The 16853-nt window shown below is 39.3% G+C and overlaps 6 protein-coding genes across 6 annotated transcripts in view; 5 read left to right on the forward strand and 1 right to left on the reverse strand.

Annotated features, from left to right (window-relative positions):
- The window catches only part of aox5 (aldehyde oxidase 5), a gene marked incomplete at its 5' end in the record, with an annotated part of 52330 nt that overhangs the window by 17973 nt on the left and 17504 nt on the right, over positions 1–16853 (reverse strand). The gene's annotated exons all lie outside the window — the stretch shown is intronic.
- Positions 1011–2171, forward strand: LOC308701699 (hatching enzyme 1.2-like; the record flags this gene model as incomplete). The annotated part of the gene is made up of 5 exons (XM_081384100.1): positions 1011–1079; positions 1169–1241; positions 1352–1492; positions 1573–1690; positions 1781–2171. The coding sequence occupies 5 exons, from the start codon at positions 1011–1013 to the stop codon at positions 2169–2171; spliced, it is 792 nt and encodes a 263-aa protein (XP_081240226.1).
- Positions 4214–5374, forward strand: LOC308701704 (hatching enzyme 1.2-like; the record flags this gene model as incomplete). The annotated part of the gene is made up of 5 exons (XM_081384105.1): positions 4214–4282; positions 4372–4444; positions 4555–4695; positions 4776–4893; positions 4984–5374. The coding sequence occupies 5 exons, from the start codon at positions 4214–4216 to the stop codon at positions 5372–5374; spliced, it is 792 nt and encodes a 263-aa protein (XP_081240231.1).
- On the forward strand, positions 7414–8574 carry LOC308701700 (hatching enzyme 1.2-like; the record flags this gene model as incomplete). The annotated part of the gene is made up of 5 exons (XM_081384101.1): positions 7414–7482; positions 7572–7644; positions 7755–7895; positions 7976–8093; positions 8184–8574. 5 exons carry the CDS (start codon positions 7414–7416, stop codon positions 8572–8574), a joined length of 792 nt encoding a protein of 263 aa, XP_081240227.1.
- On the forward strand, positions 10618–11778 carry LOC308701702 (hatching enzyme 1.2-like; the record flags this gene model as incomplete). The annotated part of the gene is made up of 5 exons (XM_081384103.1): positions 10618–10686; positions 10776–10848; positions 10959–11099; positions 11180–11297; positions 11388–11778. 5 exons carry the CDS (start codon positions 10618–10620, stop codon positions 11776–11778), a joined length of 792 nt encoding a protein of 263 aa, XP_081240229.1.
- Positions 14865–16025, forward strand: LOC308701703 (hatching enzyme 1.2-like; the record flags this gene model as incomplete). Its single annotated transcript, XM_081384104.1, has 5 exons — positions 14865–14933; positions 15023–15095; positions 15206–15346; positions 15427–15544; positions 15635–16025. The coding sequence occupies 5 exons, from the start codon at positions 14865–14867 to the stop codon at positions 16023–16025; spliced, it is 792 nt and encodes a 263-aa protein (XP_081240230.1).

Raw genomic sequence — 16853 nt, forward strand, 5'->3', positions numbered from 1 at the left:
GAGCGGGACTTTTGAACACGTACGTTACACGACAGACGGGAACGCTCTGGCATTGTAGATGAACAAAATCACTCAATGTAAGAGCAGTTTCCAGAAAACAGTTTTCCCCCAGAATCTCTACGTAAATGAGATTCAGGACTTCTTGTCTGTGATGTTAAGATCAAAATAAAATTAGAGCAATTTTTCTGCTGTATTGCAAAGACTGATTATAACATCTGGACTGCAAAATAAAATACACAACTTCTGTAAAATCCAATCAGAAACTTTTTTTGATCAAAACTTTAAATCTCAAAGAGTTGAAATGTGACTTCTCTTTAACTAGTAGTGGTGTACAGTTTAATGTGTAAAATGCAGTAGCATTTTATGCATAGTTAAACGATTAAAAAACTAATCAGCAAGGTGGTTTTGACACTGTTTGAAATCATTTTGCTTTTCAGTAACAAAACAGTTATGTCAATTAAAAAGCACTGTAGTGCTATGAAATACTACATTTCTCCTGAAAATATTTGAGCAATTCACTGTAACTGTCCTATTTTCCCTGTTAAATCAAAAGCTTTCAGTTTAGCTATAAGCAAATTCTTTTCTATTAAATAACAATTGGTCCATCTTGCTAATATTTTTGGGGTCATTTACTAATCTCTATAGTAAATTCAGATGTTTTCACATATAAGTATTTATTTGTAATCAACCTACAGAGCACATTTAAGGTATTGTGGACCATCCCTGTACACCACTGGCTTAGGGCACGTGGTAAAGTCCAAAAGGTACAGCGTGTCCATTTTAGTGAATTAGTTAAACAAACTGAGGTATATTTTATGTTTTGGACCAACAGGCGAGGTCAGAGTTCCCTCCCTGTAGGCACACATTTTAGACTCTGGACACTAAGACCCTTCGCATAATCTTCCAGTAGACCCACCTACTCAGGTGAATATAAAGTCCAGACAGAACAGCTCACAGGCATCAAATCTCAGCACAGGAGCATCCTGAACATCTCTACACACTGAGGCAACATGGACACAAGAGCCTCCCTCTCCATTCTGCTGCTGCTTTTTGGCGTCGCCCAGGCGTCTCCTCTCATGGTAAGGGTCCTTTCTAGTCTCTCCCTTAAACGATTAACAGTCCTCAAATGAGTCGTTTTAAACATCTCTGTTTCTACCACCAGGAGCAGATGTTTGATGGTGTGTTTGTATCAGAGCCTGAACCTGTGGACATCACTACAAGGATTTTAGAAACCAACAACGGTGAAGCATCTTGTGTAGACAAAGCCAGCAATGGGTCACACTTCTAAAAAGTGATTGGGATTTATGAATATATTGCATTATTTCATCAATATATTTCTCTTGAAATACAGGATCTTCTGAGCTCTTGATTGAAGGAGATCTGCTGTTTCCCAAAACCAGAAATGCTCTCTACTGCCTCAACAACAACTGTTTCTGGAAGAAAAACTCTAACAACATAGTGGAGGTCCCTTACATAGTGAGCAGTGAATTCTGTACGTAAATCTCCTTCATTCATTGAACATATCTATGATTCATTTAAATGCCATTTTAAACCAGTGGACCCTTTTTGCAGCCAATTCGGACAAATCAGTGATTGCGAATGCCATGTCGGTCTTTCACGCCAAAACCTGCATCCGCTTTGTGGCCAAATCATCTCAGACCGACTACATCAGTATTGAGAACAAAGATGGGTAAGAACAATCATATTATACCAACAAGAAACTTTTAACAGACCTTTAACAGATCAATATTTAGCCCCTTTATTTCCTCTCTCCTCTCAGGTGCTTCTCTTCTCTAGGTAAAACTGGTGGCAAACAGGTGGTCTCCCTCAATAGGAACGGCTGTATTTACAATGGCATCGTACAGCATGAGCTCAATCATGCCCTGGGCTTTTACCACGAGCAAACCAGGAGCGATCGTGACAAGTATGTCAGAATCAACTTTGAGAACATCTCTCCTGATATGGCTTACAACTTCCAGAAACAGAACACCAACAACCAAAACACTCCATACGACTACAGCTCCATCATGCACTATGGAAGAACTGCCTTCGCCATTCAGCCCTGGCTGGAAACCATCACTCCCATTCCTGATGCGACTGTGGAAATCGGACAGAGGCAGGGATTGTCCAAAATTGACGTTCTGAGGATTCAGAAGCTGTATGGATGCTGATGATGAGGCTTGCACACATCATTTTATATAGTTCATGTGTCTGTAGATGAATAATGTAATGAGATTATGTTTCTGTATTTTAATGGTGTTGGATTTCTGAAATGTGTGATTGTGTTGGGTTGGGAAAAATAAAGCTACACTGCAAGACAAAACTCATACTTTATTTGTGATTCAATGTCAAGTTTAAGAAAGTGCTCGATGGTAGCATTAAAGGTATCATAGTATTAAGTTTCTCCTACAGCCTAATTAAAGCCACCTGGTTTAACCTTAAGAGAACTGGGCACAGTGTATGATTTATACGTTTCAACAAAACTTTTTTTTTTTTTTTTGGCAAAATGCTATAATGTAGATTTTGGAAATATTTTTGAGATTTAGTTCTGGTATAATCATATGTTCACAGCTGAAAAGGGAGTTTTCCCGTTTGATACCTCAATTTTAAAGACCTTTGTTGTGCCGAGACCCTCTTCTGGAGTCAGTCGCTCTTGCATCCTCTAGTAAAACAAATTCAACTTTCAAAGTTGCCAAAGATTGAGAAAGTCTCAAGTAGACATAAATCTGATCACCTGAAGCACAAAGTCAGCCAAAGATGCAGTTCTAGACATGGCGTGAAGTTTTGGTGCAAATAAGGGCTGCGTTCACAATGAAGTTTGGTTCCAGAAAATTGTCTGGGAGCATTCTATGTGAATACAAGCCAGAGCCAGAATGCTGGAAAAAATCCGGCACTCATACAAGATCCTAGTAAAATTACTGGGATAAATCGTGGAAAACATCACTGTGAAAACAGCCAGAGCCGATGCCGTGTCTGGTGTGTGTTGCAGTGATGATGTTAGTTATCGTGGAACTATTTGACTGGAGGAAGAACAGTTAAAAAATTACATATTGACAAAGATACAAGAAAATAACAATCACTACAAACAAGAATGAAATCAAGATCAGGGATCTACTTCGTATCCATGGAGGTGACAAATGAACAAGCAGCTTAATGATACCATACACGATGTTATTGTTTGCTGGGGGATAACAAAATTATAAGAGCGGGACTTTTGAACACGTACGTTACACGACAGACGGGAACGTTCTGGCATTGTAGATGAACAAAATCACTCAATGTAAGAGCAGTTTCCAGAAAACAGTTTTCCCCCAGAATCTCTACGTAAATGAGATTCAGGACTTCTTGTCTGTGATGTTAAGATCAAAATAAAATTAGAGCAATTTTTCTGCTGTATTGCAAAGACTGATTATAACATCTGGACTGCAAAATAAAATACACAACTTCTGTAAAATCCAATCAGAAACTTTTTTTGATCAAAACTTTAAATCTCAAAGAGTTGAAATGTGACTTCTCTTTAACTAGTAGTGGTGTACAGTTTAATGTGTAAAATGCAGTAGCATTTTATGCATAGTTAAACGATTAAAAAACTAATCAGCAAGGTGGTTTTGACACTGTTTGAAATCATTTTGCTTTTCAGTAACAAAACAGTTATGTCAATTAAAAAGCACTGTAGTGCTATGAAATACTACATTTCTCCTGAAAATATTTGAGCAATTCACTGTAACTGTCCTATTTTCCCTGTTAAATCAAAAGCTTTCAGTTTAGCTATAAGCAAATTCTTTTCTATTAAATAACAATTGGTCCATCTTGCTAATATTTTTGGGGTCATTTACTAATCTCTATAGTAAATTCAGATGTTTTCACATATAAGTATTTATTTGTAATCAACCTACAGAGCACATTTAAGGTATTGTGGACCATCCCTGTACACCACTGGCTTAGGGCACGTGGTAAAGTCCAAAAGGTACAGCGTGTCCATTTTAGTGAATTAGTTAAACAAACTGAGGTATATTTTATGTTTTGGACCAACAGGCGAGGTCAGAGTTCCCTCCCTGTAGGCACACATTTTAGACTCTGGACACTAAGACCCTTCGCATAATCCTCCAGTAGACCCACCTACTCAGGTGAATATAAAGTCCAGACAGAACAGCTCACAGGCATCAAATCTCAGCACAGGAGCATCCTGAACATCTCTACACACTGAGGCAACATGGACACAAGAGCCTCCCTCTCCATTCTGCTGCTGCTTTTTGGCGTCGCCCAGGCGTCTCCTCTCATGGTAAGGGTCCTTTCTAGTCTCTCCCTTAAACGATTAACAGTCCTCAAATGAGTCGTTTTAAACATCTCTGTTTCTACCACCAGGAGCAGATGTTTGATGGTGTGTTTGTATCAGAGCCTGAACCTGTGGACATCACTACAAGGATTTTAGAAACCAACAACGGTGAAGCATCTTGTGTAGACAAAGCCAGCAATGGGTCACACTTCTAAAAAGTGATTGGGATTTATGAATATATTGCATTATTTCATCAATATATTTCTCTTGAAATACAGGATCTTCTGAGCTCTTGATTGAAGGAGATCTGCTGTTTCCAAAAACCAGAAATGCTCTCTACTGCCTCAACAACAACTGTTTCTGGAAGAAAAACTCTAACAACATAGTGGAGGTCCCTTACATAGTGAGCAGTGAATTCTGTATGTGAATCTCCTTCATTCATTGAACATATCTATGATTCATTTAAATGCCATTTTAAACCAGTGGACCCTTTTTGCAGCCAATTCGGACAAATCAGTGATTGCGAATGCCATGTCGGTATTTCACGCCAAAACCTGCATCCGCTTTGTGGCCAAATCATCTCAGACCGACTACATCAGTATTGAGAACAACGATGGGTAAGAACAATCATACTATACCAACAAGAAACTTTTAACAGACCTTTAACAGATCAATATTTAAACCCTTTATTTCCTCTCTCCTCTCAGGTGCTTCTCTGCTCTAGGTAGAACTGGTGGCAAACAGGTGGTCTCCCTCAATAGGGACGGCTGTATTTACAATGGCATCGTACAACATGAGCTCAATCATGCCCTGGGCTTTTACCACGAGCAAACCAGGAGCGATCGTGACAAGTATGTCAGAATCAACTTTGAGAACATCTCTCCTAATATGGCTTACAACTTCCAGAAACAGAACACCAACAACCAAAACACTCCATACGACTACAGCTCCATCATGCACTATGGAAGAACTGCCTTCGCCATTCAGCCCTGGCTGGAAACCATCACTCCCATTCCTGATGCGACTGTGGAAATCGGACAGAGGCAGGGATTGTCCAAAATTGACGTTCTGAGGATTCAGAAGCTGTATGGATGCTGATGATGAGGCTTGCACACATCATTTTATATAGTTCATGTGTCTGTAGATGAATAATGTAATGAGATTATGTTTCTGTATTTTAATGGTGTTGGATTTCTGAAATGTGTGATTGTGTTGGGTTGGGAAAAATAAAGCTACACTGCAAGACAAAACTCATACTTTATTTGTGATTCAATGTCGAATTTAAGAAAGTGCTCGATGGTAGCATTAAAGGTATCATAGTATTAAGCTTCTCCTGCAGCCTAATTAAAGCCACCTGGTTTAACCTTAAGAGAACTGGGCACAGTGTATGATTTATACGTTTCAACAAAACTTTTTTTTTTTTTTTTGCAAAATGCTATAATGTAGATTTTGGAAATATTTTTGAGATTTAGTTCTGGTATAATCATATGTTCACAGCTGAAAAGGGAGTTTTCCCGTTTGATACCTCAATTTTAAAGACCTTTGTTGTGCCGAGACCCTCTTCTGGAGTCAGTCGCTCTTGCATCCTCTAGTAAAACAAATTCAACTTTCAAAGTTGCCAAAGATTGAGAAAGTCTCAAGTAGACATAAATCTGATCACCTGAAGCACAAAGTCAGCCAAAGATGCAGTTCTAGACATGGCGTGAAGTTTTGGTGCAAATAAGGGCTGCGTTCACAATGAACTTTGGTTCCAGAAAATTGTCGGGGAGCATTCTATGTGAATACAAGCCAGAGCCAGAATGCTGGAAAATTCGGCACTCATACAAGATCCTAGTCATATTACTGGGATAAATCGTGGAAAACATCAGTGTGAAAACAGCCAGAGCCGATGCCGTGTCGGGTGTGTGTTGCAGTGATGATGTTAGTTATCGTGGAACTATTTGACTGGAGGAAGAACAGTTAAAAAATTACATATTGACAAAGATACAAGAAAATAACAATCACTACAAACAAGAATGAAATCAAGATCAGGGATCTACTTCGTATCCATGGAGGTGACAAATGAACAAGCAGCTTAATGATACCATACACGATGTTATTGTTTGCTGGGGGATAACAAAATTATAAGAGCGGGACTTTTGAACACGTACGTTACACGACAGACAGGAACGCTCTGGCATTGTAGATGAACAAAATCACTCAATGTAAGAGCAGTTTCCAGAAAACAGTTTTCCCCCAGAATCTCTACGTAAATGAGATTCAGGACTTCTTGTCTGTGATGTTAAGATCAAAATAAAATTAGAGCAATTTTTCTGCTGTATTGCAAAGACTGATTATAACATCTGGACTACAAAATAAAATACACAACTTCTGTAAAATCCAATCAGAAACTTTTTTTGATCAAAACTTTAAATCTCAAAGAGTTGAACTGTGACTTCTCTTTAACTAGTAGTGGTGTACAGTTTAATGTGTAAAATGCAGTAGCATTTTATGCATAGTTAAACGATTAAAAAACTAATCAGCAAGGTGGTTTTGACACTGTTTGAAATCATTTTGCTTTTCAGTAACAAAACAGTTATGTCAATTAAAAAAGACTGTAGTGCTATGAAATACTAAATTTCTCCTGAAAATATTTGAGCAATTCACTGTAACTGTCCTATTTTCCCTGTTAAATCAAAAGCTTTCAGTTTAGCTATAAGCAAATTCTTTTCTATTAAATAACAATTGGTCCATCTTGCTAATATTTTTGGGGTCATTTACTAATCTCTATAGTAAATTCAGATGTTTTCACATATAAGGATTTATTTGTAATCAACCTACAGAGCACATTTAAGGTATTGTGGACCATCCCTGTACACCACTGGCTTAGGGCACGTGGTAAAGTCCAAAAGGTACAGCGTGTCCATTTTAGTGAATTAGTTAAACAAACTGAGGTATATTTTATGTTTTGGACCAACAGGCGAGGTCAGAGTTCCCTCCCTGTAGGCACACATTTTAGACTCTGGACACTAAGACCCTTCGCATAATCCTCCAGTAGACCCACCTACTCAGGTGAATATAAAGTCCAGACAGAACAGCTCACAGGCATCAAATCTCAGCACAGGAGCATCCTGAACATCTCTACACACTGAGGCAACATGGACACAAGAGCCTCCCTCTCCATTCTGCTGCTGCTTTTTGGCGTCGCCCAGGCGTCTCCTCTCATGGTAAGGGTCCTTTCTAGTCTCTCCCTTAAACGATTAACAGTCCTCAAATTAGTCGTTTTAAACATCTCTGTTTCTACCACCAGGAGCAGATGTTTGATGGTGTGTTTGTATCAGAGCCTGAACCTGTGGACATCACTACAAGGATTTTAGAAACCAACAATGGTGAAGCATCTTGTGTAGACAAAGCCAGCAATGGGTCACACTTCTAAAAAGTGATTGGGATTTATGAATATATTGCATTATTTCATCAATATATTTCTCTTGAAATACAGGATCTTCTGAGCTCTTGATTGAAGGAGATCTGCTGTTTCCCAAAACCAGAAATGCTCTCTACTGCCTCAACAACAACTGTTTCTGGAAGAAAAACTCTAACAACATAGTGGAGGTCCCTTACATAGTGAGCAGTGAATTCTGTACGTAAATCTCCTTCATTCATTGAACATATCTATGATTCATTTAAATGCCATTTTAAACCAGTGGACCCTTTTTGCAGCCAATTCGGACAAATCAGTGATTGCGAATGCCATGTCGGTCTTTCACGCCAAAACCTGCATCCGCTTTGTGGCCAAATCATCTCAGACCGACTACATCAGTATTGAGAACAAAGATGGGTAAGAACAATCATATTATACCAACAAGAAACTTTTAACAGACCTTTAACAGATCAATATTTAGCCCCTTTATTTCCTCTCTCCTCTCAGGTGCTTCTCTTCTCTAGGTAAAACTGGTGGCAAACAGGTGGTCTCCCTCAATAGGAACGGCTGTATTTACAATGGCATCGTACAGCATGAGCTCAATCATGCCCTGGGCTTTTACCACGAGCAAACCAGGAGCGATCGTGACAAGTATGTCAGAATCAACTTTGAGAACATCTCTCCTGATATGGCTTACAACTTCCAGAAACAGAACACCAACAACCAAAACACTCCATACGACTACAGCTCCATCATGCACTATGGAAGAACTGCCTTCGCCATTCAGCCCTGGCTGGAAACCATCACTCCCATTCCTGATGCGACTGTGGAAATCGGACAGAGGCAGGGATTGTCCAAAATTGACGTTCTGAGGATTCAGAAGCTGTATGGATGCTGATGATGAGGCTTGCACACATCATTTTATATAGTTCATGTGTCTGTAGATGAATAATGTAATGAGATTATGTTTCTGTATTTTAATGGTGTTGGATTTCTGAAATGTGTGATTGTGTTGGGTTGGGAAAAATAAAGCTACACTGCAAGACAAAACTCATACTTTATTTGTGATTCAATGTCAAGTTTAAGAAAGTGCTCGATGGTAGCATTAAAGGTATCATAGTATTAAGTTTCTCCTACAGCCTAATTAAAGCCACCTGGTTTAACCTTAAGAGAACTGGGCACAGTGTATGATTTATACGTTTCAACAAAACTTTTTTTTTTTTTTTTGGCAAAATGCTATAATGTAGATTTTGGAAATATTTTTGAGATTTAGTTCTGGTATAATCATATGTTCACAGCTGAAAAGGGAGTTTTCCCGTTTGATACCTCAATTTTAAAGACCTTTGTTGTGCCGAAACCCTCTTCTGGAGTCAGTCGCTCTTGCATCCTCTAGTAAAACAAATTCAACTTTCAAAGTTGCCAAAGATTGAGAAAGTCTCAAGTAGACATAAATCTGATCACCTGAAGCACAAAGTCAGCCAAAGATGCAGTTCTAGACATGGCGTGAAGTTTTGGTGCAAATAAGGGCTGCGTTCACAATGAACTTTGGTTCCAGAAAATTGTCGGGGAGCATTCTGTGAATACAAGCCAGAGCCAGAATGCTGGAAAATTCGGCACTCATACAAGATCCTAGTAATATTACTGGGATAAATCGTGGAAAACATCAGTGTGAAAACAGCCAGAGCCGATGCCGTGTCTGGTGTGTGTTGCAGTGATGATGTTAGTTATCGTGGAACTATTTGACTGGAGGAAGAACAGTAAAAAAAATTGCATATTGACAAAGATACAAGAAAATAACAATCACTACAAACAAGAATGAAATCAAGATCAGGGATCTACTTCGTATCCATGGAGGTGACAAATGAACAAGCAGCTTAATGATACCATACACAATGTTATTGTTTGCTGGGGGATAACAAAATTATAAGAGCGGGACTTTTGAACACGTACGTTACACGACAGACGGGAACGCTCTGGCATTGTAGATGAACATAATCACTCAATGTAAGAGCAGTTTCCAGAAAACAGTTTTTCCCCAGAATCTCTACGTAAATGAGATTCAGGACTTCTTGTCTGTGAAGTTAAGATCAAAATAAAATTAGAGCAATTTTTCTGCTGTATTGCAAAGACTGATTATAACATCTGGACTACAAAATAAAATACACAACTTCTGTAAAATCCTATCAGAAACTTTTTTTGATCAAAACTTTAAATCTCAAAGAGTTGAACTGTGACTTCTCTTTAACTAGTAGTGGTGTACAGTTTAATGTGTAAAATGCAGTAGCATTTTATGCATAGTTAAACGATTAAAAAACTAATCAGCAAGGTGGTTTTGACACTGTTTGAAATCATTTTGCTTTTCAGTAACAAAACAGTTATGTCAATTAAAAAGCACTGTAGTGCTATGAAATACTACATTTCTCCTGAAAATATTTGAGCAATTCACTGTAACTGTCCTATTTTCCCTGTTAAATCAAAAGCTTTCAGTTTAGCTATAAGCAAATTCTTTTCTATTAAATAACAATTGGTCCATCTTGCTAATATTTTTGGGGTCATTTACTAATCTCTATAGTAAATTCAGATGTTTTCACATATAAGGATTTATTTGTAATCAACCTACAGAGCACATTTAAGGTATTGTGGACCATCCCTGTACACCACTGGCTTAGGGCACGTGGTAAAGTCCAAAAGCTACAGCGTGTCCATTTTAGTGAATTAGTTAAACAAACTGAGGTATATTTTATGTTTTAGACCAACAGGCGAGGTCAGAGTTCCCTCCCTGTAGGCACACATTTTAGACTCTGTCTGGACACTAAGACCCTTCGCATAATCCTCCAGTAGACCCACCTACTCAGGTGAATATAAAGTCCAGACAGAACAGCTCACAGGCATCAAATCTCAGCACAGGAGCATCCTGAACATCTCCACACACTGAGGCAACATGGACACAAGAGCCTCCCTCTCCATTCTGCTGCTGCTTTTTGGCGTCGCCCAGGCGTCTCCTCTCATGGTAAGGGTCCTTTCTAGTCTCTCCCTTAAACGATTAACAGTCCTCAAATGAGTCGTTTTAAACATCTCTGTTTCTACCACCAGGAGCAGATGTTTGATGGTGTGTTTGTATCAGAGCCTGAACCTGTGGACATCACTACAAGGATTTTAGAAACCAACAATGGTGAAGCATCTTGTGTAGACAAAGCCAGCAATGGGTCACACTTCTAAAAAGTGATTGGGATTTATGAATATATTGCATTATTTCATCAATATATTTCTCTTGAAATACAGGATCTTCTGAGCTCTTGATTGAAGGAGATCTGCTGTTTCCCAAAACCAGAAATGCTCTCTACTGCCTCAACAACAACTGTTTCTGGAAGAAAAACTCTAACAACATAGTGGAGGTCCCTTACATAGTGAGCAGTGAATTCTGTACGTGAATCTCCTTCAGTCATTGAATATATCTATGATTCATTTAAATGCCATTTTAAACCAGTGGACCCTTTTTGCAGCCAATTCGGACAAATCAGTGATTGCGAATGCCATGTCCGTCTTTCACGCCAAAACCTGCATCCGCTTTGTGGCCAAATCATCTCAGACCGACTACATCAGTATTGAGAACAAAGATGGGTAAGAACAATCATACTATACCAACAAGAAACTTTTAACAGACCTTTAACAGATCAATATTTAGCCCCTTTATTTCCTCTCTCCTCTCAGGTGCTTCTCTTCTCTAGGTAGAACTGGTGGCAAACAGGTGGTCTCCCTCAATAGGAACGGCTGTATTTACAATGGCATCGTACAGCATGAGCTCAATCATGCCCTGGGCTTTTACCACGAGCAAACCAGGAGCGATCGTGACAAGTATGTCAGAATCAACTTTGAGAACATCTCTCCTGATATGGCTTACAACTTCCAGAAACAGAACACCAACAACCAAAACACTCCATACGACTACAGCTCCATCATGCACTATGGAAGAACTGCCTTCGCCATTCAGCCCTGGCTGGAAACCATCACTCCCATTCCTGATGCGACTGTGGAAATCGGACAGAGGCAGGGATTGTCCAAAATTGACGTTCTGAGGATTCAGAAGCTGTATGGATGCTGATGATGAGGCTTGCACACATCATTTTAAATAGTTCATGTGTCTGTAGATGAATAATGTAATGAGATTATGTTTCTGTATTTTAATGGTGTTGGATTTCTGAAATGTGTGATTGTGTTGGGTTGGGAAAAATAAAGCTACACTGCAAGACAAAACTCATACTTTATTTGCGATTTAATGTCGAATTTAAGAAAGTGCTCGATGGTAGCATTAAAGGTATCATAGTATTAAGCTTCTCCTGCAGCCTAATTAAAGCCACCTGGTTTAACCTTAAGAGAACTGGGCACAGTGTATGATTTATACATTTCAACAAAACTTTTTTTTTTGGCAAAATGCTATAATGTAGATTTTGGAAATATTTTTGAGATTTAGTTCTGATGTAATCATATGTTCACAGCTGAAAAGGGAGTTTTCCCGTTTGATACCTCAATTTTAAAGACCTTTATTGTGCCGAGACCCTCTTCTGGAGTCAGTCGCTCTTGCATCCTCTAGTAAAATAAATTCAACTTTCAAAGTTGCCAAAGATTGAGAAAGTCTCAAGTAGACATAAATCTGATCACCTGAAGCACAAAGTCAGCCAAAGATGCAGTTCTAGACATGGCGTGAAGTTTTGGTGCAAATAAGGGCTGCGTTCACAATGAAGTTTGGTTCCAGAAAATTGTCGGGGAGCATTCTATGTGAATAAAAGCCAGAGCCAGAATGCTGGAAAATTCGGCACTCATACAAGATCCTAGTAATATTACTGGGATAAATCGTGGAAAACATCAGTGTGAAAACAGCCAGAGCCGATGCCGTGTCTGGTGTGTGTTGCAGTGATGATGTTAGTTATCGTGGAACTATTTGACTGGAGGAAGAACAGTAAAAAAAATTGCATATTGACAAAGATACAAGAAAATAACAATCACTACAAACATGAATGATATCAAGATCAGGGATCTACTTCGTATCCATGGAGGTGACAAATGAACAAGCAGCTTAATGATACCATACACGATGTTATTGTTTGCTGGGGGATAACAAAAGTATAAGAGCGGGACTTTTGAACACGTACGTTACACGACAGACGGGAACGCTCTGGCATTGTAGATGAACATAATCACTCAATGTAAGAGCAGTTTCCAGAAAACAGTTTTCCCCCAGAATCTCTACGTAAATGAGATTCAGGACTTCTTGTCTATGATGTTAAGATCAAAATAAAATTAGAGCAATTTTTCTGCTGTATTGCAAAAAATGATTATAACATCTGGACTACAAAATAAAACACAAAACTTCTGTAAAATCGAATTAGAAACTTTTTTGATCAAAACTTTACATCTCAAAGATATGAACTGTGACTTCTCTTTTACTAGTAGTGGTGTACAGTTTAATGTGTAAAATGCAGTAGCATTGTTATGCATAGTTAAACGATTAAAAAACTAATCATCAAGGTGGTTTTGACACTGTTTGAAATCATTTTGCTTTTCAGTAACAAAACAATTATGTCAATTATAGGGATACTTCAGGATTTAGCATTAAGCTTTGTATTAGTAGAAAACCTGTAGTATTTTCGAATTACCGTGCTTTCCACCTTTATATCCCCCTGAGACAAGAGATTTATGTATTTTTTGTCTGAAAAAAAATCCTCCGATGACGCAAAAATCGTCATTTTGCGTCATCGGAGGATTTTCTGGCCAGAGGCTAAAGACTACAGCCAGTAGAAGGCGCTGTCCCGCATGTTTTCAGCCCGCCCATAGAGGATGGGATCTCACTCACAGAATGTACACAGTGTCAGCCGTCTTTCTTTGGAAGCTAAACTAGCAGGCTTTTGTTCTGTGAAAAAAGCTGAGTAGTAGGAGAAAGCTGAGTATTAGGGGTTACCCATAGACTGTAAAAAATAGGGGTTACCATGCTCTTTTTCCCGGACTTGTCCGGCGGGCGAGATCGTTCAAAATGTCCGGGATTCGGCTTTTGCTTTCTGCAGTCGCCATTCATTGTTTACATGCACACCTTTTGTTTTAATCGAACTGAATTAATTCCGATTGGTGAATCTGAATGTAGTGTTTACATGAATGCTTAACAAGTGATCGGTTGATGTGCGTTTTACCATTGCTAAGAAAATTCCCGCTCCTCCGTGAGAGATACGAGACCGGCGCGTCTCAGTAATGACGCCACCGGCCTCGCGCCGTTCTCCCGCGGCCGTCAGCCTCGTCCTGCTCGCCACAGTAAACATGATGAATGGCGACTTTAGAACGCAAAAGCCGAATCCCTGACATTTTCGGCGATCTTGAAATCCCTGGCAAACTCATCACGGAGTCACAATAGTAGCCTAGCCTTGTTGTTTTCAACTGCGCTCTCTTACCGGTAGGCGTGGCCTCCTAGGGCAGCGAAGCAAGTGCATTCTGGGAGTTGTTGTCTTTCATCCACATAAGCCAAAAATACATTTTCTGGCTTTTCTCAGTCTAGAAAGCTCCAAATTCAAAAATTTCTTCACATTTCTTCTACATAAATTACCTATTTTAAATACACATTCATCTTTCCAGAGGTGAAGTATCCCTTTAAGAAGCACTGTAGTGCTATGAAATACTATTTCTCCTGAAAATATTTGAGCAACTCACAGTAACTGTCCTATTTTCCCTGTTAAATCAAAAGCTTTCAGTTTAGCTATAAGCAAATTATTTTCTATTAAATAACAATTGGTCCATCTTGCTAATATTTTTGGGGTCATTTACTAATCTCTACAGTAAATTCAGATGTTTTCACATATAAGGATTTATTTGTAATCAACCTACAGAGCACATTTAAGGTATTGTGGACCATCCCTGTACACCACTGGCTTAGGGCACGTGGTAAAGTCCAAAAGCTACAGCGTGTCCATTTTAGTGAATTAGTTAAACAAACTGAGGTATATTTTATGTTTTAGACCAACAGGCGAGGTCAGAGTTCCCTCCCTGTAGGCACACATTTTAGACTCTGTCTGGACACTAAGACCCTTCGCATAATCCTCCAGTAGACCCACCTACTCAGGTGAATATAAAGTCCAGACAGAACAGCTCACAGGCATCAAATCTCAGCACAGGAGCATCCTGAACATCTCTACACACTGAGGCAACATGGACACAAGAGCCTCCCTCTCCATTCTGCTGCTGCTTTTTGGCGTCGCCCAGGCGTCTCCTCTCATGGTAAGGGTCCTTTCTAGTCTCTCCCTTAAACGATTAACAGTCCTCAAATTAGTCGTTTTAAACATCTCTGTTTCTACCACCAGGAGCAGATGTTTGATGGTGTGTTTGTATCAGAGCCTGAACCTGTGGACATCACTACAAGGATTTTAGAAACCAACAATGGTGAAGCATCTTGTGTAGACAAAGCCAGCAATGGGTCACACTTCTAAAAAGTGATTGGGATTTATGAATATATTGCATTATTTCATCAATATATTTCTCTTGAAATACAGGATCTTCTGAGCTCTTGATTGAAGGAGATCTGCTGTTTCCCAAAACCAGAAATGCTCTCTACTGCCTCAACAACAACTGTTTCTGGAAGAAAAACTCTAACAACATAGTGGAGGTCCCTTACATAGTGAGCAGTGAATTCTGTACGTAAATCTCCTTCATTCATTGAACATATCTATGATTCATTTAAATGCCATTTTAAACCAGTGGACCCTTTTTGCAGCCAATTCGGACAAATCAGTGATTGCGAATGCCATGTCGGTCTTTCACGCCAAAACCTGCATCCGCTTTGTGGCCAAATCATCTCAGACCGACTACATCAGTATTGAGAACAAAGATGGGTAAGAACAATCATATTATACCAACAAGAAACTTTTAACAGACCTTTAACAGATCAATATTTAGCCCCTTTATTTCCTCTCTCCTCTCAGGTGCTTCTCTTCTCTAGGTAGAACTGGTGGCAAACAGGTGGTCTCCCTCAATAGGAACGGCTGTATTTACAATGGCATCGTACAGCATGAGCTCAATCATGCCCTGGGCTTTTACCACGAGCAAACCAGGAGCGATCGTGACAAGTATGTCAGAATCAACTTTGAGAACATCTCTCCTGATATGGCTTACAACTTCCAGAAACAGAACACCAACAACCAAAACACTCCATACGACTACAGCTCCATCATGCACTATGGAAGAACTGCCTTCGCCATTCAGCCCTGGCTGGAAACCATCACTCCCATTCCTGATGCGACTGTGGAAATCGGACAGAGGCAGGGATTGTCCAAAATTGACGTTCTGAGGATTCAGAAGCTGTATGGATGCTGATGATGAGGCTTGCACACATCATTTTATATAGTTCATGTGTCTGTAGATGAATAATGTAATGAGATTATGTTTCTGTATTTTAATGGTGTTGGATTTCTGAAATGTGTGATTGTGTTGGGTTGGGAAAAATAAAGCTACACTGCAAGACAAAACTCATACTTTATTTGTGATTCAATGTCAAGTTTAAGAAAGTGCTCGATGGTAGCATTAAAGGTATCATAGTATTAAGTTTCTCCTACAGCCTAATTAAAGCCACCTGGTTTAACCTTAAGAGAACTGGGCACAGTGTATGATTTATACGTTTCAACAAAACTTTTTTTTTTTTTTTTGGCAAAATGCTATAATGTAGATTTTGGAAATATTTTTGAGATTTAGTTCTGGTATAATCATATGTTCACAGCTGAAAAGGGAGTTTTCCCGTTTGATACCTCAATTTTAAAGACCTTTGTTGTGCCGAGACCCTCTTCTGGAGTCAGTCGCTCTTGCATCCTCTAGTAAAACAAATTCAACTTTCAAAGTTGCCAAAGATTGAGAAAGTCTCAAGTAGACATAAATCTGATCACCTGAAGCACAAAGTCAGCCAAAGATGCAGTTCTAGACATGGCGTGAAGTTTTGGTGCAAATAAGGGCTGCGTTCACAATGAACTTTGGTTCCAGAAAATTGTCGGGGAGCATTCTGTGAATACAAGCCAGAGCCAGAATGCTGGAAAATTCGGCACTCATACAAGATCCTAGTAATATTACTGGGATAAATCGTGGAAAACATCAGTGTGAAAACAGCCAGAGCCGATGCCGTGTCTGGTGTGTGTTGCAGTGATGATGTTAGTT

Source organism: Scardinius erythrophthalmus (assembly GCF_964197995.2).
Source record: "Scardinius erythrophthalmus genome assembly, chromosome: 14".
Classification (NCBI taxonomy): domain Eukaryota; kingdom Metazoa; phylum Chordata; class Actinopteri; order Cypriniformes; family Leuciscidae; genus Scardinius; species Scardinius erythrophthalmus.